Source organism: Stenella coeruleoalba, assembly GCF_951394435.1.
Source record: "Stenella coeruleoalba genome assembly, chromosome: 7".
Taxonomy (NCBI): domain Eukaryota; kingdom Metazoa; phylum Chordata; class Mammalia; order Artiodactyla; family Delphinidae; genus Stenella; species Stenella coeruleoalba.
Window position 1 is genome coordinate 58166394 of NC_137153.1, and position 23645 is coordinate 58190038.

A 23645-nucleotide genomic window follows, 5' to 3' on the forward strand; every position below is an offset into this window, starting at 1 on the left:
CGCCTAGCCTTAACAGATTTTTTTCTTTTTTAGAAATCTTAGCTATCACTTAATGCCCAAGATTATGTTTTAACAACAGATACAAAGAAAAATACGGGTTTTTTGTTTTGTTTTGTTTTGTTTGCAGTACGCGGGCCTCTCACCGTTGTGGCCTCTCCCGTTGCAGAGCACAGGCTCCAGATGCGCAGACTCAGCGGCCGTGGCTCACGGACCCAGCCGCTCCGCGGCATGTGGGATCTTCCCGGACCGGGGCACGAACCCGTGTCCCCTGCATCGGCAGGCGGACTCTCAACCACTGCGCCACCAGGGAAGCCCAAATACGGGTTGTTTTTTTTTTTTTTTTACAAGTCTTTTGAAATAAAATATGGGGATTAAGAAAATAATGGTAGCATATATCACCTGGTAAAATATTTGGACCAAAAAGCATAATTCTACATTTTTACTCTCAAGATCCTGCCCTAAAATTCTGTTTGATGCGCCCCCCTACGCCCTCCTCTACCACCATCACCACCAAAAAAAAAAAAAAAAATGCAAATCAAATAGGCAGAGGAAGGGAACGGAGGAGAAAGGGAGGCAGGGAGGGTGAGAGGACTTAGGTGATAATACCGGAACTGCTCTAATAACGACTGATGGGCAAGGCTAAATTTCTAGCAAAGTCTTCCTGGTCAATGGAAACTAAAACGTCCTGAAACCTTAGGAGAAGATACAGATTCGGGACAACAAGGTGTAACTCACAGTGACTATAAATCAATGTTTAAATGCTACTATGCTATTATTTAATCACTGTTGTTCCAATTTGCAACACACTCTAAAATTAGTCCTTCTGTACACATTAACATCTTACTTCTCTTTATATTTTGTTTTATTTAGCATTGCTCACAGCTCTAGTACCAGCAAGTTTTGAAGAAACTTAATGTCTGCTTGTGTATTATCAAATCTTCAGAGTAGAATTCTAAAATTTTAACTAGCAAATAACAAAAATATTTTCTCTAACAACATTACTTCAGGAAGTGCCATTTATTCTTCCTGGTGTCAACATGAAAAACAAACGCACTAATCCTTATATTCATCCTTGAGGTAGGCCTCAAATCCTGGACATTTAGATTCCTCATTGGCACAATTTTTATTCTGTGGAACTGGAGATTACAGCTGTCAAGCAGCTAGATGAGACAAAGGATGGCTTTTTTCCATCAAAATGTCTTTATTCTCAGATGAACTATATGATTTTTCCAGCTAATTGTTTTCCCCTAATAAACAGGTCTTCCCTGGGAAGCACCTTCCAGCCTTTGAAGAAGGTAGCATTTCAACATTCTCTTTGATGCCACAACTGAATTCTAAAATCATTTTATGTTTTGTAATTTAAAAGATATTTTGATTTATGAATTTAAAGAGAATTGCACACTCATTGATAACAACTTTAGATAACCCCAAAATCTTCTCGATACCTTTTTACAAAAATGACCCCACTTACCAAAAAGGTCTGACTTCCAATAATGCACAGTCATGGACCCAGAAATAAATGAAAAGGAATATCTATGAGACATATAGCTGTCACAAAATATATTCTCTTTACTTCACCATGGAGACTCTTAGACTAAACCCTGACAACTCTGTAAATTAGGAACCCAGCGAGAATGGACATCTGAAAATAAGGGAAGACCTGAACTATAAAAAGAAGGTAAAACTTTCTTTTAGTATCAGAAAATAAAGAACCATACTTTAAAAAGGAAACTAAAGAACTAATAGAAGTCATCTAGTCTTTCAGGGACAACTGGGCACTTTTACCTATTTAGTATTCTACATATTTAGCAATATTTCCATTCAAAATGGCTAGTTTTCATGTTTTAAAAAATAATCAGAGATCTGAAAATTCACTTATGGGGATGGAATAACTTGAAGAAGAAAATATCTACATAATACAAGATTTCAAGTAAAATTGCCTAACATTTCTTTAACTTCTAACTATGCCCAAATGAAGACATTTCTTAAACAACAATTAGAAGGCTGCTGCATTAAGCAGTGTAACTGGGAACACATGTGAAAAATTATTAAGAGTGATTCTTGATATTTTTATTCCCTGACAGTTTAGGTACTTAGGTACAAGGTATTTGTTCCTACTCTATATTAAAAAAAAAAAAAAAATCCCTTCAAGATGCCCTTTTATGATTTAACTTTATAAATACAACAAAATAGCTGGAAGAAATTTCTATGCCTGGAAGGTAAGTTAAATGTAAAAAACCATGGTACCCCAAAAGTTGCGGGTATAGCACATAACAAACAACCATACCAAGTAAGGACTTTGTAATAACATGGTAGGTTATGGGTGATTAAAGGATTACTGGATTTACGGTAAAGACTCTTGTTTAAAATCTTCATAAATAAATGGTTTCACAATGAAGCCTTTCTAATGAAGTGTTTATAAACATATATTTATAAAATATACTACATTTCCAGAGGTATAGTTATTGTGCACTAAGCCTTAAACACTTTTATGAGATGGTTCGGGGGACTTTTCCTTTTAAATGAAGTGGGTTTAGAAGTTAAAAAAAAAAAATTGATCCCAAGTCTCTTAAAGGCGTGCACAACTTAGGCACAGCAGCTTCCTAAGGCACCTTGACCGGCGTCTGAAATCAAGTATTCATTCACCCATACATACTGAGGGCCTCTTCCATGTGAGGCAGGGTTCTGAGCTCTGATGATGCAGCAGTGAACAAAACCAAGTTCCTGGTCTCACGACCTTTCATGTTAGTGGAGAGCTAATAAATAGCGAGTGTTTACAATGTACCTGTCACTATGCTAAGCACTTCAGGTGGATTAACCCATTCAATAGTCACACTGAGTTAGAAACTTCTATTATTTTCATTTTATAGATGAAGAGGCTGAAATACACAGTTTAAGTAACTTTCCCCATTAATCTCTTGGATTTCTATTCTCGCCATGATCTCCTCACAAACGAAATTGTATTTTACAGACAGACCCTACCTTTATTCTTTTTTCCTCTCAGCTACCCTAAAACACACACACCCACCACACACACACACAACACACAAAACACTATGCCATGGTTTACAAAAGGCAGAAAGGCACGATTAAAAAGAATGAAGGGACCGGTCACCCTACTCACTGGATATGTGACCTTTAGCAATTTACTTCATCTCAGTAAACTTCAGCTTCTTCCTTTGTAAAACAGATAAAAGCAGAGCACCTCTTTTGCATAGGGTTGTTGCAGGGATTAAATGAGAGAGGAAATGTAAGGTGCTTAGCACAGTAACTGGTACAGAATAAGCACTCAATAATATCAATATTGATATTGTTCTGTGTTGTTTATTGTTGAATGGGAATGGAGGCACAAACATTTATTGGATGCCTGCTGATATCTTCCAGATAGTAAAAGCATCACATATCATAATTATTGAAAAAACACAATTCAAAGTATAAGACGATGAGTAACAGGTATCTTTATAAAGTATGGGCAGAATATTTTTTCTTACAAAGTCCTCTGCATTCACACTGTACTGGGCTTTTCAGCTAAAGCTAACTTGTCTAATCTAGGTGTTTTATTTTTTTCCAGTATCCTAGTAGACTAATATGCTGTTATTTAGGAGATAAAAGCCCAGGTATAATAGTTCTAAACTTGCCATAGGAGCTTAAACAGGGGTTACATTGGCGACATGGCCTCACTGGAACATCGAGTAACAAGGAAAAGTAAATAGGGAGCTACAGTTGATCTTAATCAAAATTATTTGAAGCTTTTGAAGAAACAAGGAAGACTGAAGGAAACAAATGGAAAGATACAGAGAAAAGATTCTAAGTAACCATTTCTTTAAAAACAAAACCACCCCCACACACCCCTCAAAAGTAATAAAATCAAGCTACTGTTGCTTACTTCATCTTTACAATGTTTCCCATACTGGTCAGCAGTAATAAGAGCCACCATGCGTTGTCTGCTTTCTTTGTGCTGGGCACTGTGCTCTCTGCTTTACATGCATTGCCTCATTCAAACTTACTACAAGCCCGAGAAATTGTTAGCATTACACTTTGTTGCAGATAAGGGAATCAGGGTTAAAAGCTAGCAGATCGCAGAGACTAGATGAACTGAATTATCTCCTGTAGAAGAGTATCAGTCACATGCTCTTCTGGGTACAGAGAGATAAGGTAATCCACTCATCCTCTTCAACTTTCAATCATGCTCATTGGTCTTCCTTCCATCAAGGATTATACCTATAATAAAGCTTGCCCCTTTGGAAAAGACAGACAGTGGCTGTCTAGGAAAACTTCAGCTCCTACAGCTCTAAATGATGGTTGTATATGTTGGCCAAATAATTCAGACGCTACCACATCCTGCATAGTGGTCCTCCCCTCATCATAATCGAAAGCTGTTCATGCTTTGAGTAGTCCGCTTCATCAGCACACAGTACAAAGCTAAACAAATACTGAATTCCTAAATATGTAGCCACACTTAGCATAAATATATATATTTACAAACTGCGAAAAGGTGAAAAGTAGAGTTCTATAATATTAGCCTGTCAAATGGAAACACAATTTTGTATCTGTGAATTTGTCTACAATACAGCATAAACTATGACCTACATCATACACAGATGCATAATGTATACTTTGTAAACGGAAGAAAAACTCCACTGTAGATTTCAAAGGTTTCACTCTGACCATTTAACACAGGCATCTAGATTTTTACTGTCAGATTTTACCAGTTCAGGCTTTGCAGTCAAATACACCCAGACTTAAACTCAGACTCTAGGCCTTACCATTTACTTGCTGTCGATCTGAGGAGAGTTACCTGCTATAGTTGTTGTTTTCAATTGTAAAATGGAAATAATGCCATCTATCTGACAGGTCCATTGTGAGAATTAACTGAGATCATTTATTTAAACAGCTAAGCATGATACCTGTTACACAGTAAGTGCTCACTAAAATGGCACTTATAATAATAATTATAATTATAGTTATTGTTATAATTAAGGTCTTCAATTAATACAGTGCCTTTCTTCTCAAAGTACTCCATATCACCAATTGTGTCCGTGTGTGTGTGTGTGTGTGTGTGTGTGTGTGTGTGTGTGAGAAACACTATTAGGGCTCAAATATGTGCTCTTCTCTGCACAGGATACTAAACCAAAACATATATTACTAAACTACAATGCATGTTACAGCACGTCAATACAAAATTTACCCAAGTGTTTAGGTATCTGGCAACCCACATAACTATTTTTATTAGAACTTGGAAAAGATAGTAGTTTAAAATACAAGCCCATCCATTTCCTTCTTGTTATGCACAGATGTCAGAACTCTATAGAGTTCATGCTTTGCCTCAAAAAATGGCATTCCTAAGAAGCAGTCTCTTTCCAAATCATCACAATCTAGAGTTTGGGGGAAGTCTTTATTTGTGAATTATGACAAGTACTAAGCCCTGTGAGATTCCGAATTAAGATAACCAAGCAAAGGATTACTTTACAACCACTAGAAAAATCTCAAATCATATTGTACTTAAATATAATCAAATTTTAAATGTACATCTTAATCTTGTACTAAATAATGGTACAGTATTCTAGCCTATAAATGAAAATAAAAATGCCTCATGCTTCGTTTTACAATTACATATGTTTTAGATATATTGGTGGACAATCTAATGAAAGAAACAACAAGCATTTTTTCTTTGTTGAGCATTAATTTGAGTACTAATAACAAATTAAATTAGGGTATGGAGCATGTAGAAAAAAATTAACATAGCCCCACTTGGACTGACATTAATTTTGTACGAAGTTAAAATTTTACAGGGTCATAAACTGAAGAATGAAAGAAGTTTATCTTAAACCTCAAAATGTGAAAGGGACTGAGTTTTAAGAGATATTTCTCTTAAATACATTGAAAAATCTAGGGTGCTATTGAACAAGGACAACCTCTTTTGAATTACCAGGCGCCCTATAGTTCACATAATGTCGATAGATTTTTCTAATAAAGAAATTGGGCATTAAAGGGAGAATAAAATACATACTAAATTTTGTTTTGTCTGATTAAAAAATATTTTTAACCCTAAGGAGAAAAATGATCACAATAACCTAATAGTAACCTAGAATAGAAAGCTAGCTGCAGCATCTGAAAATAAATATGTTTTTGAAAATAAATATCTTTATTAAGTTTATTCTAAAGTTACTTGAGGTTTTATGATTGGGTGCTTTGAGTTTTATAAATGAAATAACCTAGCTGACACATATAACGAAGTTCATTAAAACTAAACACTGAAGTATAAGATACTTTTCAATGCAAAGTGCAGCTAGGTTCTAGATTTGCTGAAATTAAATTGCCACCTGAGAAATGTTGGATATACTTTGGAATTAACGCTGAAAAATATCAAATATCTCGCCTGATAATTTTATCTAAAGTGATTTATTGTAAAACAATAAGAGCTACAAATTCAGACTAGCTTAAAGAGATAACAGCCTAGCGTCTTATTGTCCTCTGCTGCCCAAAAAGTATGTTCTTTTAATACTGTACTTAGCTATAAACCGCACGTTTTTCCTTGGTAAAAAATAAAAAACTTTTCTGGATTATTTAATTGGCTAGTTCTAGGCTTTAAAGAAAAAAACACAATTATTTGTGAACTATAGTGTTACATGACGGAAGAAAAATGAGGAAAAATTATTTGCATCTTCTTCAAGTTAGTCACAATACTTTGAGGCTTCCATTCTCCGCAGTTAGTGCAATTTCTTTTTCTATGTGTCTCGGTAGCAAACAATGTAATTTAGACTCTAACCTGGCACGCTACAACCTCTGGCCCGCCCTTGAGCCCCTCCATTGCAAAGGTCTCCAGGTGCAGTCTGGGTAGCTGCAGGGTGAAGTCATTCCTACTTGCCGCAGTCCGTGACAGCGAGATCTGATCTCTGACCTAAAGGGAAAAAAATAGCATCAATGGTAATTCCCCTTCAGACACATTAACTGGGATGAACTGGGTCCCCTTGAGCCCACTGAGTGGACTTGCATTGATCGCTGGACCTGAAATCCATGAATAAATTTAGGACTAATTGATTTTTCGTTGCAAATAAATCTCTAATTCAGAGTACTGGGGGAGAATGTTAAGAAGAAAAAGCATCCTCCTACTTGAAATGAGGGAGGGAAGGAGAGTCGCTGGAGCTCTTCTGATCAAGAGGTTTTGAATTATTTTTTCACTGTTCCACCCTCAGAAGAAAAAGGAAAGGAAAAAACATCTACAAAATCAAAAATAAACAGCAATCTCCTATTTATTCTCACTTTCTTAATAACATGTTTAATTTAACTGGTATTAACTGATATATATTAAACAAGATAGTTATTAGGTACTAGTCTTTGAAAAGAAAACTTCAATATGTACTCTAGAATAAAAACAAATATGCTCAACACACAAGGAGGCTTAAAAATATACCAGCAAGAGGTCTGCTTGCCCTCTTTACTCTAAATTAAACTTGAGGCTTAATGATTAAATACATATAAACCAACTTGGTCACACAACTTCTAAATAAGATAATGGATAAAATTAGTAGTGTTTGTACTATATTTTAAGTATTCAGTAAGGTAACAATACAAACACATCACAGATAACAGTGAATTGGAGAAACACCAATTCTCTAGCTAGCCTCTGCATCACATGCAGTTGATATTACACTGCCACCTTCTGGACAAATGAGAAATACTCACTATATAATATAAACAGAAGAAAATGCTCAGAAACAGGTATTTTCATTTTTAATTTCCAAACTTAGTAAAAGCCTCAAAAATTCCACAGTTTAGTTTTCTTTTAAGACCAGTGATCTCTCATCTTCAAATCACACAGTTTAATGATAGCAGTTTTCATATGTATACATATTTCCTAACTTTCCTTATACCTGAATAGGTTTTAAAAAATTATCTTTTTGACACCATATATTTGATAAATAGTATACAATTAGCTTAAAACCACAGGACAAAATGAGTTTTTATGAGGTAGCAAAGATCAAGAATGGGGAGAACTATCATTGCTCAAATAAATGTATTTATATCTCTAGTTTTACCTGAGCAATTTCATATGTAACTTGGCAATAATATATGATAGAAATCCAAACCTTCATTTTTCTATTCCAGCTTGTAAAACTGTTTGAATTATTTCTTACTTTATGAATGAACTATCATACTACATAGGGTTTCCTTAAATCAGCAAACATGCGCAAATACGTGATGACATCTTTCATCGTTCGTGCTAATCTAAGTTATAAAAATCCTTATACTCTCAAGTTGAGCTGAAGAATTTCTGTCAATAAGTGAATGTCAAAGTGTATGCTGTAAAACATACACTATAATGCAATTTCTATAACAGTGTGAGTATGATATTCACGCCGGAGTCCTAATTCAGAATGTATATTTATCTGTAACAAACATTCTCCAGGCTTCAGTTAAGATGAGAATGCTTTTAACTCACTTAACAAAATAAAGCAAAGACATTTGTGAAATATGATTTAGGTTTTATATCTTATATGTATGGACACCTTCTCTTGCCTTTTTTTTTTTTTTTTGTCACCAATGTGCACTCAGATAAAAGAAAACATTAATGTGGATTAAGGTACTGAGAATTTATCAACATCAAACCACTAGTGTTTTGCCTTCTACCATTCTGAACAACAGTCAATAGATCTAAATATTTTACTGCACCCTGGCCAATTCATTGTTTGATGTTTAAAAACTCACCCAGAATCAAAGAAAATTTATTAAATTTGAGCCCCCAAATGAGATACTATTAGCTTTGAAAGTCAAGTTTAACTGCGATATTGATGATTCTCTTTTTTCTGTGACAGAATTCACTAGGGAAATCCTGGATGTCAAAGTACAAAAGCAGATTGCTAATATGGGCAAGGGGGGGCAGGGGGGAGGCTTTGAGCAATGTAGGTATAATCCACAACACACTCCAAGCACTGGAGGTCCTTTAACCTGATTAATATCAGGCACCATACTTCATCTGTGAAGCCTGACATACAGGAACACTAAGCCACATTTTATATTCTCTAAATAAACTTTCTGAACAACATTAAGCCGGGGCATCTGGCATTTAAAACTGTGATTTATTGTCAAATTAACATTTTCACTACAACATTATTTAATTTGCCAAATGAAATAATTCTTTGTATTTGTATTAGATAGGGAAAAAACTCAAAATGCAGTTGTATTGCTAAACCTAATGATGGGCATCATAATTATAACATTATTTGAATAACATGCATGTGTTAAACTATCATTAAATTATAAATTATCTGTTGAATGTTGGCAGTGCCCCATGATATAATCTCACAAATATTTCTACTAAAATTTAAGAGTTTCTTCCCACTTTGAAATTAAATCAAAACTTTGAAAATAGGCATCTAAAATAGTCTCCACATATTTCAAGGAAAAGGATTTTTTTAAGTCTTGATAAAGGATTGACCAAGAATTCTTTTATTTTAATGGAAAAGGGGAGTGAAAGCGTCATGTTGAAAGAATACAAAACAGTGACACTAGGACAAGTGAAAATATAACGATGCAGCAAAGAGCAGCAAGGAAAGGTGACAGGGAACAGGAAAAAGAAAGGGCGAAAAGGGGAGACTGTTCAGAAAGAATGCAAAAAGCAAGTCTCAATATCAGTGTGTGAACAAGGATAAAGAGGGAAGAGATTCAACACAGAACAGTAAGTAAAAAGACTCTCACCTTATTTCATTAAATTAGTTCATAAGAAAAATAGAACAGCAGGCTGAGAACAAAGTGACTAAGAGCAGAAAGGAGATAAGTGGGATTTCTTTAGGAAATGCTGTCCACTGGATAAAAAATGGTCTTTCAAAAGTGAGAATTTAAAGTAAATTTCTTTACTGTCAAAAAAATTTTGAAGTAACAATATTAGAACAATAAAATTATATTTCTTCCTACTCTTCCTAGGGAAAAGTAGGTTCACCTTTTAAAAATAAAGATTTTAGTGTGAATTTAGGATTAGAACAACCATCATCACCTGTCTATGGATTAAATTATAATTTCAAATTAATCTGAAATTATAATTTCAAAAGCCAACATTTAATTCTGCTACAGTACATCATTATTCATCCTATCATTCAGATGCTATACCCTTTTTACTCTGATTTATTTATATATGTGAGCAATAAATATATATATATAATATTTTTCTACTTTAAAATGGCTAACAGTTCATTTTAACATATAATAAAATTTGTCAAAGAATTCTACAATATAAATCTCAACTGTAAAATTGTATACATTTTTATAACATTCTATAAAAACTGTACAATTTCATAATATTTTGATAAAGAAAAGCATACTATATTACTCCACCCTAAATTTTTGATTTTTAGAAAGAGCAGTTTACTTTCTCCCTTTTGTATTACATACTTTCAGAAAGCAGATATTTCTCAAAGATAATGCCATAATAAACAAGAAAAACAGAGGCATATAGCAAAAAAAAAAAAAAAGAAACTTTTTAAGAAGCCAAAACATCATTATGAAATATTTATTTTATTGTAACAATCCAGTTCCAGGTTTAAGTGATTCTTCAGATCCATACTGTACTGTTCCTATTCCTCTGATTAGCGTTTTCTCACAAGCCACCAATCTTTCCTAATCTTCTGTACTGCTACCAAAACACAAAAAACTATTTCTGCTAGATACATCAACTATGAAATTAAACTAGTCATTTTTAGAAAAACTGCTCAACTCTCAAAATATGAACCTGCATCTTTTATCATGCACAGTTATAAAGCCCTATGCACCCAATGTTCCAATTAATTTTTTAAAAATTCATGAAATATGGTACTAGTTGTGTTTTTACCAATAGGATACCCAGGATGAAGCAGTAAGGGTTTTGATAAAAACTCAGATACATTTGAGAACACGTGTAAGAAGATGTACACAATGTCTGAATCTTGAATGCCTGGGAAAAGCAACTGATAATCGGACTTTTATATCATACTCCTGACCTGCCTAAAACTTTATTAATTCCAATCTATTACGGCCCCCAATACTTCAAAATAAACCTTTTTAACCAGAGAGATTTCCGTCATATACAGATCCCAACAATATTTCCTGTAACTTCCACTTTTATCATCCTGTGTTCAGGTTTTACTATGCCTCCATTCCCTGCCTTCCTTTGTCCTACTTCCTCCTCTGTACTTCCTTCCACTTCCATTGATTCCTAATTGCTTTCCCTTCTCTCTTTATTCTATTTTTCACCTTATACACTAGAGCAGCCTAGGCATTATTTTTCACCCTGTGCACTAGAGTGCAGAGTGCAGTTGGCACACTACAGCCCAGGGACCAAATCCAGACCACCGCCTGTTGTTGTAAATAAAGTTTTATTGGAACACAGCCACACCCACTCACTTAGCTATTGTCTTTGGCTGCTTTCCTGCTATGAGGATAGAGTTGAATAGTTGAGACAGAGACCATATGGTCCACAAAGCCTAAAATATTTACTATCTGGCCCTTTACAGAAAATGTCGGCCATCCCCTGCCTCAGAGGTATAGAAGGAAAGACTATATTTTTCACCATCTATAGATTTTTTTTAAATGACCACATCTCATCAGAGAATGCATGAACAATTTCTAGTGAGTAAACCTTGTATCACTAACACAGGGTGCCATCTCACAAATACCTCTCGCTCCTTCTTTCAAGTTTTACATAGTCCAGTATACAATTTGACTGGGTCTAACTTTCCTGGCCCAATGACTGATCACCACTCTAATACCTAAACAACAGAAAATTTGGCTAAACAAGTAGTATAGGCATACTGGAGAGCCTTTTATAAATACAGAGAGAAGGGAATCCGCCAGAGTTAACTATATACTCTGCAATAACACTAGCAGCAGAAAAAACCCTATGCATACAGAGGTTCTTAGTAAGCATGTGATCAAATAAGAACATCATTCCAAACTTGCAAATTCTATAAGGCAGTAGGAAAGAGAGGATAACAAAAAGATATTTAGACAGTTCCAGCACCCTGGTATGTGCCCAGTGACAGAAGCAGGGATTAAAGCATGTCAATGCAATGCAAATGACATTCACAAATGGACAGTTACAACTAAATGGATATTACCCTCTTTTACCTTTTCGTTAACTAATTAATTCATGAAATGGATAGAGTACAGTACTATTCTTATTAGTAACAATACCACTAGCACTTCCAAAAGTACTTCATACTTTTCAGAGTACTCACCACACTACCTCACTTCATTCTGTCATTCACCTTGTGAAAGAGCTACTGCCATCCCTAATATGAGGATACTGTGTCCAGTGCTCCTAGCAACAAATAATAATGCCTCTAAATATCCACAATTAACAGTTAATAGATGAGGAAATGGCTCAAGATGTTGGTACTCCTTCCATTTCCCTACCTAAAAAGCAGCACTATCTTATTTTTCCTTTCCTTTGTCCCTTGTCTGGCAAGCTAGCAAAAATGTGTGTCACATAAGTAGTTTTGTGATAAGCAGTGGAGACTATTATTGAAACATCCTTATTTTCCTCAGTAGTTTCATTGGATCTGTGGGCATTTTCATTCATTCATGTTTTTTCTCCCCAACCCGTCTCCCCTGTTCTCTCTCTCTCTCTCTCTCTCTCTCTCTCTCTCACACACACACACACACACACACACACACACAATTATCATACTGGGAGACAAGTATCTGTGCAGCAATCGTCCTTATACAATGGCCATAATCTCACAGAGAAGACCCCCAAACTATGAGGTTCCAAGATGTGTGCAGCAGTTCCAGCTGTGCTCCACACCTGCAGGAAGGAGACCTTGGCACTCGCAGCAGGAGCAGGCGTTCCACTGGTGCTGCAGCAGGCACGGAAACCCCTCACTTGAAAAGAAGGAAGTGAGAAACTAGCCTTATTTTGCTGGCAGGTTATTTAATTTAACCTACAACTCTGGAGCAGAGCCAGAACTCTCCAATGACGGCCTGCTGCTGTCACCAGAAAAAAGGGCAAAATCCACCACTACCACAAACACCCCACACATTATAGTTCCATCCCAATTATGGAAGTAAAAAACTGATCTTTTGAATCAAATTATCAAGCTGGCTACATCCCAATTAAGGATGTGAAAAACTGAACCCTCAAATGAAATTATCAAGCTGGAAAAATAGGGTGATTTAATCATGGACATCTTATAAAGGCACTAGACAGCATGATAAATTTGTGGTGTAGGTTATATACCATAGAATGCACCTCATAAATAGATTACTGTGACCTTGAGTTATTTAAACAAACACAAAACCCATATTCAAGAATAGAGAAAAGTATTTATGAATTGCTACAGTTCTCCACACAAAGATATTTTCTTTCCTAGGGTAAATTATTTCAAAGGGTAAAGACAGACGCACACTGAAATTAGTTATTTAGATGTGTTTAAGCTAAAAACTGGTAAGCACACGTACATGAAATTCTGTGGTCTCATCTTTAGTCTGTCAAGGTTTTTAAATCCCTCTTGAGCTGGAGTACCATTTTTAGCTTGGCTAGGTCAGAATGACACTGAACAATATGAATGATGACACACAAGACAGCTATATGGAAGAGTTGTCATCAGCAAGCCAGCTGTGCTAACACCTGTATGTCCTGCACAGCTGATCTTCAGAACCAGCATCAAGAAACTGAGAACGGAAAGGGGCTCAAAGATCATAAGTAACAGAGAGTCATTAATAAGTCACTTAAAGCTGGGTTATTAGAGGCAGATAACCATTGTTTCAGCTTTAAAATAACTGTCAGTTTCATTAAATAAAAATTATTCTGTGGTCTTTGTATTCCTTGTAAATGCATTGAAAATTAAAAATCAAAGTTAACTATGTATTACCAAATATTGTCATTAACCATTTTTTAAGGTAAGATTATAAAACCACATTTAAAGATTTGCCTATTTAGAGTCTTCACCTGTCAGATTCTACTTGACTCTATTTATTCCAGAATCCACTCTAACAATAGAAGTAACCATCTTTCTACTTCATAGGAGTTAAACTAGCTATTACCTATAAATTTGTTGTTAGCATATCTCTCTTTCTTAGGGACATCCTTATAATTGAATCTAGGCTTTCTCCTCTAGAGCTTGATTAGGCAAAGTAAATACATATGCTATTTTTAGCAATCAAAAAACTAAAGACAGTATCAGCAAGACTTCCACTGGAATCTAGAGGTGGCTTTAGTTATGTTTAGAGACTGGGTGATGGTAAAAGTTTGACTCATTCAACAAACATTCATTAAGTGCCTACTGCGTACCAGGCACTGTGGTAGATGCTGAGGATATAAAAATTAAGGAGACAGAATTCCATCCCTCAAGGACTTCAAACTCTACTGGCATAATTAATCTCTCAAAATGTATTTCCTAGCCTCCCATTTATCTATAATGTCTTGTTTCTCCTGTCAATTGCTATACTACCTTCTTTCTTTGCCAGAGAGAATTATGTTAATCAATCTCAAACCTTTACCTTTAGCCCTGACTTTTCCCCTGAGGTCCTGACTCACATATCCTGCTGATCACTCCATATTACCTTAAACTCAGTATTTCCAAAACAAAACTCATCATTGTCTCCCTTTTTCTCCCTAACAAAAGAAAAAAAAAGAAAAAAGAGAAAAAGCCTGCTCCTCTCTTTGTTTTCCCAACATCAGTTAATCACACTGCCCATCTTGGGAGTCATCCTCCCCTGCCTTTCACATCTCCATGTGCCATTTTACTAAATGAGCTTCATATCCTTTCTTCTGACACCACCAATCATCACTCTCCTGGTCCAAACCTTCACCAGCACTCATCTAGCCTACAGAATCACAGTTCTTAAAAACCACCTTCATTACTCAGTATTTCCAGTCTGCAGATGTGCCCCCCTAGAGCCCCAATTCAGTACGGAAATCTGACCACATCACTCCTTAGCTTAAACCCTAGTTTAGTCTCACTTCCTCCATAATAAAGATCCAAGATTCTTAAAACAGCCAAAAAAAAAAAGTTCTTCCGTGACCTGGCTGCCACCTGCCTCATTCAGCACTCTCCTTGCACTTAATACTGAATTGAGGCTATTTGGCTATTCATGCTTCCATGCACTTGCACATGCTACTCTCTCTGCTGGAATGCCTTTCCCGTCTTTCCTCATACTTCAAACCCCTTCCAGGCTTTAATTTTCTTCTGAGAAATTTCCAGCCAACCTTGGGTTTTCTAAGCATGCCGCACAGGTGAATAACCCTATCTAAACGGATATGAAACTGCATCTATGGATGCATATTTATCATAGTATACTGGAATTATCTGTGTCTCTACCTTGAAGAAAAGGACTATGAGATATGTACCTACCTACCTACCTACATACATACACATATATAATGTTGTTGTTGTTGTTGTTTGTGTGTGTGTTTGTTTCCCCAAAGGCTGGTACAGTTTCTGGCCCATAATATACATTCAAAAAGCATTTGTAGGACTTAACTATTTACAGTAAATATCGTGTTTTACGTTGGATTAGAGGTTTTAAGTGACTTCATTGTACAAGCAAATCCAAGAGTGTCATCAAAAACCCCTGTAACTTCCTAGTCATTGGTCTAGTGTCACTTCAGCCTTATAAGTTTACAGGATTTATAGATTCAGGTATTCTAATCTTCTGAGGTTTCAAGATTGTGACTTCCTGTTTTATCTTTTAGTCATCTTATTGAAAAGGCATCTGACACGTCTCATAAATGTTCAGAGGTAATTTTAAAGTTCATAGTACGCTATGATCATACATAGGAAACAATTTAATCCTTCCAAACTCAAGCAATCTCTAAAAGCCTCAAGAATCCAGCCATTCTGCTAATTGAAAAATAATTTTAAAAAGACGACAAAAAATATTCAGATTCTCCCCCACATTCCAACTTTACCAAAATTGACTTACTTTCACCCACAGCTACAGTAAAACAAGACATCTGTTAGTATCAAATAAATACTAACATAACTTAATTTTCTCATACCTAACCCTAAATAATCCAGACATTATCCTATCCATCCAATCATTACCCTGTCCTGAAAATTATTTTGATATAATTATTGTACTTTCTCTGTTTTCCTCACAATAGAAATAATTAAGCATGTTTGGAGGGCTCTTAATTTTTTAAAAATTTCAATTCCTGAGAGGATATATTATCAGTAATATTAGAAGCCTTCTGGTAAAATTATTAGGAAAATAAATGTATACAATTTTAGGGAGAGATGTGAGGAAAAATGGCAGAGTAAGGAACTCCAAAAGCCAGTCCCTACATAAAAGCAATGAATAAACTGGCAAAATTTATCAGAATCAACTTTTTCAGAACTCTGAAAACTATCTGAAAGTTTACAGCAACCAGGTAAAATCTTAATCAAGAAAAATCACCTGAATCTTGGTATTTAAGGAAATCTCCATCGAAATACTAACAGACCACTAAGTTAACAGAACAGAGGTTTCAGTGGCCACACATGACCAAGAATACAGACCTTATGAAATCAGTTCAGGAAGTCACTGAGAAAACAAAAACTACTAGAGTAAACAGCAACAACAAACACTAGGGTTGGGAGAGAATCTGATTTCCAGAGTTACCACATTATATATTCAAAATATCTACTTTTCAACAAAAAATTTTGAAGTATGCAAAGAAATAAGAAGGTATGGCCCATACATAAGAAAAACAGAAATTAATAGGAACTGTTCCTGAGGAAGCTTAGATACTAGATTATCACACAATCACCTTAAATCAATTATTTCAAATGTGTTTCAAAAGTTAAAGGAAACCATGTACAAAGAACCAAAGGAAACCGCGAGAGTAACATCTTGCAGATGAGAAATATAAATAGATAAAAAGCATAGAAAGGAACCAAATAGAAATTTTGGAGTTGACATATTCAAAGTGCTGGGGGAAAAAAAATTGTCAATCTAAAATTCTATATCCAACAAAACTATTCTTCCAAAATGAAGGAGAAAGTAAGCCATTCCAAGATAAAAAGCTGAGGGAGTTCTTTACCACTAGTCCTGCCCTAGAAGAAAGGCTAAAGGGAGTCCTTTGGTCTGAAATGAAAGGACACTAGACAGTAACTCAAATCCACAAGAAGAAATCAAGAATACCAGTGAAGGAAACTGAATACATAAATATAAAAGTCAGTATTAATGTATTTATGATTTGTAAATCCTCTTTTTTTCTATATGATTTAAAAGACAACTACATAAAACAATACTTATAAACTATTTCAAACCATACAGAATTACCTTAGAACTAAATAGCAAAAAGATATCTGGAAAATGCCCAAATATTTTGGAAATTAAACAACACACTCTTAAACAATGAATAGGTCAAAGAAGAAATCACAGAGGAATTAGAAAATACTTTGAGATAAATGAAAACAAAAACACAACATACCAAAACTTATGGGAAGCAGTGACAGCAGTGTTCACATGGAAATTTATGGCTTAAACGCCTACATGTAAAAAGAACAAAGATCTCAAATCAATAACCTAACCTTCTATCTGAGGGAATTGGAAAAAGAGGATCAAACTAAACCCAAAGTAAACAAAAGGAAGGAAATAATAAAGATCGGAACAGAGATAAACACAATAGAGAACAGAAAAATAATAGAGCAAATCAAGAAAACCAAATTTGGTACCTTGAAAAGATCAACAAAATTGACAAACCTTAACTAGACTCACCAAGAAAAAAAGGTTAATAAATTACTAAAATTAGAATTAAATTGGGGACATTTTACTACTGACGTTACAGAAATAAAACAATTCTAAGAAAATGAACAACTTTATGTCAACAAATTACATAACCTAGATGAAAAAGATAAATTCCTAGAAACACATGAACTACCAAAGCTGAATCAAAAAGAAACAGATAATCTAAATAGATTTATTACAAGGAAAGAGATTGAATCAGTATTCAAAAAGTTTCCAGCAGAGAAAATCACAGGACAAGACAGCTTTACTGGTAAATTCTACCAAAAATTTAAACAATTAACACCAATCTTTCTCAAAGTCTCCCAAAAAAATTGAAGTGGAGGGGCTACTCCTAAATTCATTCTATGAGGCCAGTATTACTCTGAAACCAAAGCCAGACAAAGATATAACAGGAAAACTGCAGACCAATATCTCTTATGATCATAGATACAAAAATCCTCAAAAAATACTAGCAAACCAAATCTAGCAGCATATTCAAATGATTATACTCCACAATGAAGTGGTGTTTATACCAGAAATGCAAAGATGGTTTAACATATATAAGTCAATCTATGCAGTACACAACATTAGCAGAATGAAGATTTTTTTTAAAAAATCATCTCATTTGATGCAGAAACAGCATATGACAAAACCCAACAACACCCTTTCATGACAAGAAAACTTCAAAATACTAGAAACAGGAAAGAACTTCCTCAATCTGATACAGGACGTCTATAACATTTAATGGTGCAAGACCAAAAGCTTTCCCCATAAGATTAGGAACAACACACAAGAAAGTCTGTTGTCATCATATTATCATACGGCTAGGACTGGAAGTTCTAGTCAGGCAATGAGATGAAATAAAGGAATAAAGGGAGGGAGGGAGGGAAAGAAAAGGAAGAGAGGGAGGAAGGGAGGGAGGAGGGCGGGCATCCAAATTAGAAAGAGGTAAAACTATCTTTTATTTGTAGATATCACAATCTTATATACAGAAAGTCTTAAAGAATCCACAAAAAAGTTATTAGAGCTAATAAATTCAGCAAAGTTGCAGTATACAAGATCAACACCCAAAAATCAGTTATATTTTCATATGATCAATTGATTTGTCAATTGATATAGTCAACTGATTTTCACTAAGGCTACTAAGATTACTGAATGGAGGGAAAGAACAGTCTTTTTAATAAATGGTGCTGGGATAACTGGATATCCATGGAAAAGAGTGAAGTTGGATCCTTGCATCATACCACATACAAAAATTAACTCAATATGGACAAAAGACCTAGATATGAGAGTTAACACTATAAAACTCTTTGAAGAAAACATAGGGTAAAATCCTCATGACCTTGGATTTGGCAATGCATTCTTAGATATGAGACCAAACACATGAGCAACAAAAGAAAAAACTGGACTTCATCAAAGTTCAAAACTTTTGTTGATCAAAGGACACGAACAAAAAAGTAAAAAGACAACCCACAGAATGGGATGAGGGGGTATAGGAGTGACTGCTTAATGGCTACTGGGTTTCTTTTGGGGGTGATAAAAATATTCTGGAGTTAGATAGTTGTGATGGTTGCACAACATTGTAAATACATTGAAAGCCACTGAACTGTACATTTTTTAAATGGTTTAAATGGTGATTTTTTTTTAAAGTTCAATAGTTATGTTTTTTCTAAAATACAAAAAGTAGTTCAGAATTCAACTAAATAGAAAAGTGTGTGTATTAAAAAAAATGTACCTCGTGAAAAGTTGTAATGATTTTGTTTTTCTCTTTGTCTTACTTTTCTTAACCCCAAATAACCTGAAATAAGCCCCCAAAAAGTTTCTTAATAAAAAGTTAACTTCTGGCCTATATTTAAAACAGCCATAAATAAAATATATTTAAATGTAATTTTTTTTAAAAAACTTCTGTTTCTTTGAAAAAAACAGTATATGCTTTTAAATAAAAAATGACTAGCCTTCTTTATTAAATACTAGTATCAGTCCCAAATGGGATTTTAAAAATAATATACAGTAAACAGCTGTGTATAATACAGTTTTAGGATTTGAAAAGTTGAATGTTAATGCGTCAAAGTTAAAAATTAACAAATATCCAAAAAGTAATCACTTTTCCTAAAAGCAAACATGTTTAGTTTAAGTTCTTTAAAGTACAAGAAAATAATTTCTACATGAAAGTAAGTTCTTTTTATTTGATTATTGTGGCAGAAGTTAGTATTAAAATTCAATTCAGCAGGTTAAAATTTGGTTTTATTCTAGAATAACTGGTGCATACCTTGCAAACGTATGTGGTTAAGAAATATGAATAGCTATACTATTTGACTATGTACAGTAAACTATGCTGAAGAGGTTGGATGTAACCCCAGTCATTTTTACTGTACCATGAAAGAGCCTGGACCCTCCTTCTATACTACTCTTAGATTCTCCAAGACAGCAAAATGCCACTGGACAGTCCACAGTGGCCAAAAAAATAAACCTGCAAACTCTGGCTTGAAGACAGGTGGGCTGCACCTTCCTGAGAGCTTCAGAGGTACCCTCTGGGTCTCTTCCTTATCACCCATTCATTGTCACCCATACTTCGTAGAAAAGAGAATTAGCCCAATAATCAATTAGCCTTTCCTAAATTTTCACTTCAAGCTTGAAAAGTAATTGATAATTTTAAAATCACTATACATATAGAAATTTCCAGAGACTTAAATCAAAATAACTAACTATTACATCTGAAGGGAGATTAAAAAGCCATATAGCAAAAGTAAATCTACAGTGGTTGTAGGCCAATTCTGCAGACATCTTTCTTTCCATATGACACGAAAATCAAAAGAACTGCAAATGAAGAAGTGTATGATTACAACTGTCCTGTTGCAATCAGTCTTTATTGTATTTAAAATACATATTTTGCCATTCTCATAATGAAAGGGTAAGGTACAACATTTATATTTCACATTGATGATGGTTTTTGTTTGATATCAAAGTCCATTCCCAAAACAGCTGCTAACCAACATTACTTTCCTCTGTCTGGGGAGATGACAAACAATTGATTTCAAAGGCAACATTAACTGGTATAAAAAGGTATGCCATATACATGACATAATTTATTTTTCCTATCGGAAGTCTCACCATATACCCAAAAAAATCTAACCAAAGATGTCTCTTTTCCTACAAACCTAAATTTCAGATTTCTAGCATGTATGGATTTGATGTGATTATATTTAAACTATACCAACAGGCTAAATTTTTTTAAGTGGGAAGGAGGAGAAATCACAATTTCAAATAATATTGCTTAAAAATAGCACTCAGAGTATTAGATTCCTTTTTTCAGAATACTCTCTGTGAGTCACTTTTTGCTAGTCACTTTCAATATCAAAGAATACAGAGGTCCATTGTTTTTAAAATGTTAAAATGTATTAAACATGTTTATTGATGTTATTTTGTATTTCCTTAACAGGATTAGTTTTTAGGATATTTTTAAGTGATTTTAAAACTATATTGTATAAAAAATTTGATTCACAAAATTATTCTAAATATGATTCATTCATAAATTCCATATATCTTAAAAGTACTAGGTATTTACATTATTCCAACAAATTGTCTGTTAAATAATAACAGAAACAAATAACATTTCTCTACTTTTAAATAATGAAATAATGAGACATCTTTGAATCTGGAGTGCTAACAAAGTACACAGTCAGTATTGAGTCAATACTTAATGATATTAAGTTTTTAGTAATATTGTAATATCCTTATTATGCTGTTCATCACTATAAACTAAAAGTCAATTTATCATACAGAAGTAATCAATTGAAAATAACAGACTATTATTAAGTATATTCAATTTCTACTTTAAGAATACATTCCTATAAAAAGGTAAATTACAACTTGAAAAACATTACTGCCTAGGTTAAGGTATATGAGTACTGCCAAATACAATACTTTATGTCTCTCTCTATATATCAATATATGTATATAGGATAGTAGGTTTAAGAGTGGTAAGAGGTTAGACAGTGTGGTCAAACATTTTATCATTATGAGACATATATGAATCTTAATGACCTTTAGTTCAGTCAGCAAAGACCACAAATAACTCAAGTGCAATTACACCAGTTTGGGGAAAACACTATTTTCATAGTTTTATCACATACATAAAGTGAATTCTGAAAAAAGTTATGCAATATAGCATTGTTCAATACAAATTTTCAGTCATTTGAAAGGATCCTTTTGTTAATTTATTTTTAAAGAAATCTACAAAATGAATTAAAGTACTTTACAGTTAATAAAATTAATGACTAGGAGAACTGTGTCATAATACAATTTGAACAATATTGAAGAAAAATTATAATACCTTATGAAGCACATTTTCTACTGTTCTCATATGATTAGCAACACATTCTTTGTCCCTAGAAACAAAATAAAGATTAGGTGTTAGTAAAACCCAAACCTTACTATAATTGTAACACATTTTAGTATAAGTGACTATTACTGAAAAATAAGGGTTGGTTTTTCCTAAAGTGTAAAACCTAACAATATTCACTAGTATATTTCCGCTTTTAATTCTTATCTTCAGTTATACTGCCTGCCAAAAATTAGAGGGGGGAATAATTCTTATGGATATTTTCAAAGTTAAAAGAGAGTGAAAAAGAAAGAAAGGAAAAAAGAAATCATGTGATTACATTATTGATTTACAATGTGCTGAAAAGGCTAAACGTGCATTCTTTTGGCTCCTAATGAAAAAGACTTTAGAAATACTAGTGCTGGAGATATAAATGGTCATACTGGGCACAATAATATTTTCCCTTCTCCATGGGTTTTTTGTGCTATAATAATTACACAAAAACCTTCTATGGCCTTGACTAGAAATATGCAAAGTTACTATTTTCTTGTCTAGCCTTGTATATTGAGTTTAGCCTTTATGATGAAATTAAAAGTTGGGATGAGAATGCTGAAGACAAAATTTTAATGGTGAATTATAAATTGAAAACTGTAAATAATGTATTAGCTCTCCAAATTTCAAATTAGCTTTCTTTAGCTTTCTTATAAGCACATGTGCCCATGGTCACAGATCTCAGACTTGACAAATTCCTGAATTACCAGCAGTATTCTGAAGGCACAATATGAATCTAGAGGTTTTATAATCTTGTTTTCATTAATCTTAGAATTTTCAATGCTCTGAGATGTACTAAAAATTACCTGTGCTAAGCTTCTCATTTGACATGAGGAAACTGAGACTGAAAAATGACAGCAAAAAGCCGATTCAGTCAAACTTATATTTTTTTAAAATGACAATTACATATAACCAATATGGTAGTGCACTGTTATAGAGCCTTACAATTTTCCAAAAATGTATTGGTGGGTATTCAAAATGCCAATATTGTGGCATTTTTTCATTATGTGTGAGCAATATCCCAAGCCCACTGACAAAGCTGTGGGTATCCTAGGATTGCAAACTGCCCGTTTTATGATTTAGTTTACACATTACATTCATATTTCTTATGTTATGCTTAACAAGAGTTTGTCTCCAAACATTGTTGTTATAGTTATACATTTGCAAATATATATATACATACATATATGTATATGTGTGTATGTATTTAATAGTACAGGAATCCAGAATTCCAAATTTAGAAAACACTGAGTTTATTAAAATTAGATGTTTAATCCATAAATAGATTTTCTTTAAGCCATGCTGTTGTAAAAAGGACTGTCTTAAAGTACTCCATGAAATTTGATGTGGGGAACAAATAAAAATACCCAAGAGAACTATTCAATTTGAACTTCACAGTGTATGTCAACTTGATTACCTGGTAAAAGGAAAAACACTCTCATCACAGTTACATAGTTGCCCACTCTGAAAATTGCATATTCTTCTCTATTTAACATATTTGAATATACAGCTATAAAATTAAATGAATTTTCCATGATCAATATGTTTTTACTGCACTTAAAAAGATGCTACAATACACATGTTGATT

The 23645-nt window shown here is 34.0% G+C and overlaps 1 protein-coding gene across 7 annotated transcripts in view; it reads right to left on the minus strand.

Annotated features, from left to right (window-relative positions):
- CCDC171 (coiled-coil domain containing 171) overlaps positions 1-23645 on the minus strand; it is a 358505-nt gene that overhangs the window by 79292 nt on the left and 255568 nt on the right. For 6 of the 7 annotated variants that reach the window (XM_079927995.1, XM_079927993.1, XM_079927994.1 and 3 more), the window contains 2 exons: positions 22019-22073; positions 6770-6901 (listed from right to left, as the gene is read on the minus strand). In XM_079927995.1, coding sequence (XP_079784121.1) covers positions 6770-6901; positions 22019-22073 — 187 coding nt within the window. The remainder of the gene's footprint in view (positions 1-6769; positions 6902-22018; positions 22074-23645) is intronic. The other variant, XM_079927997.1, reaches the window with a different exon arrangement.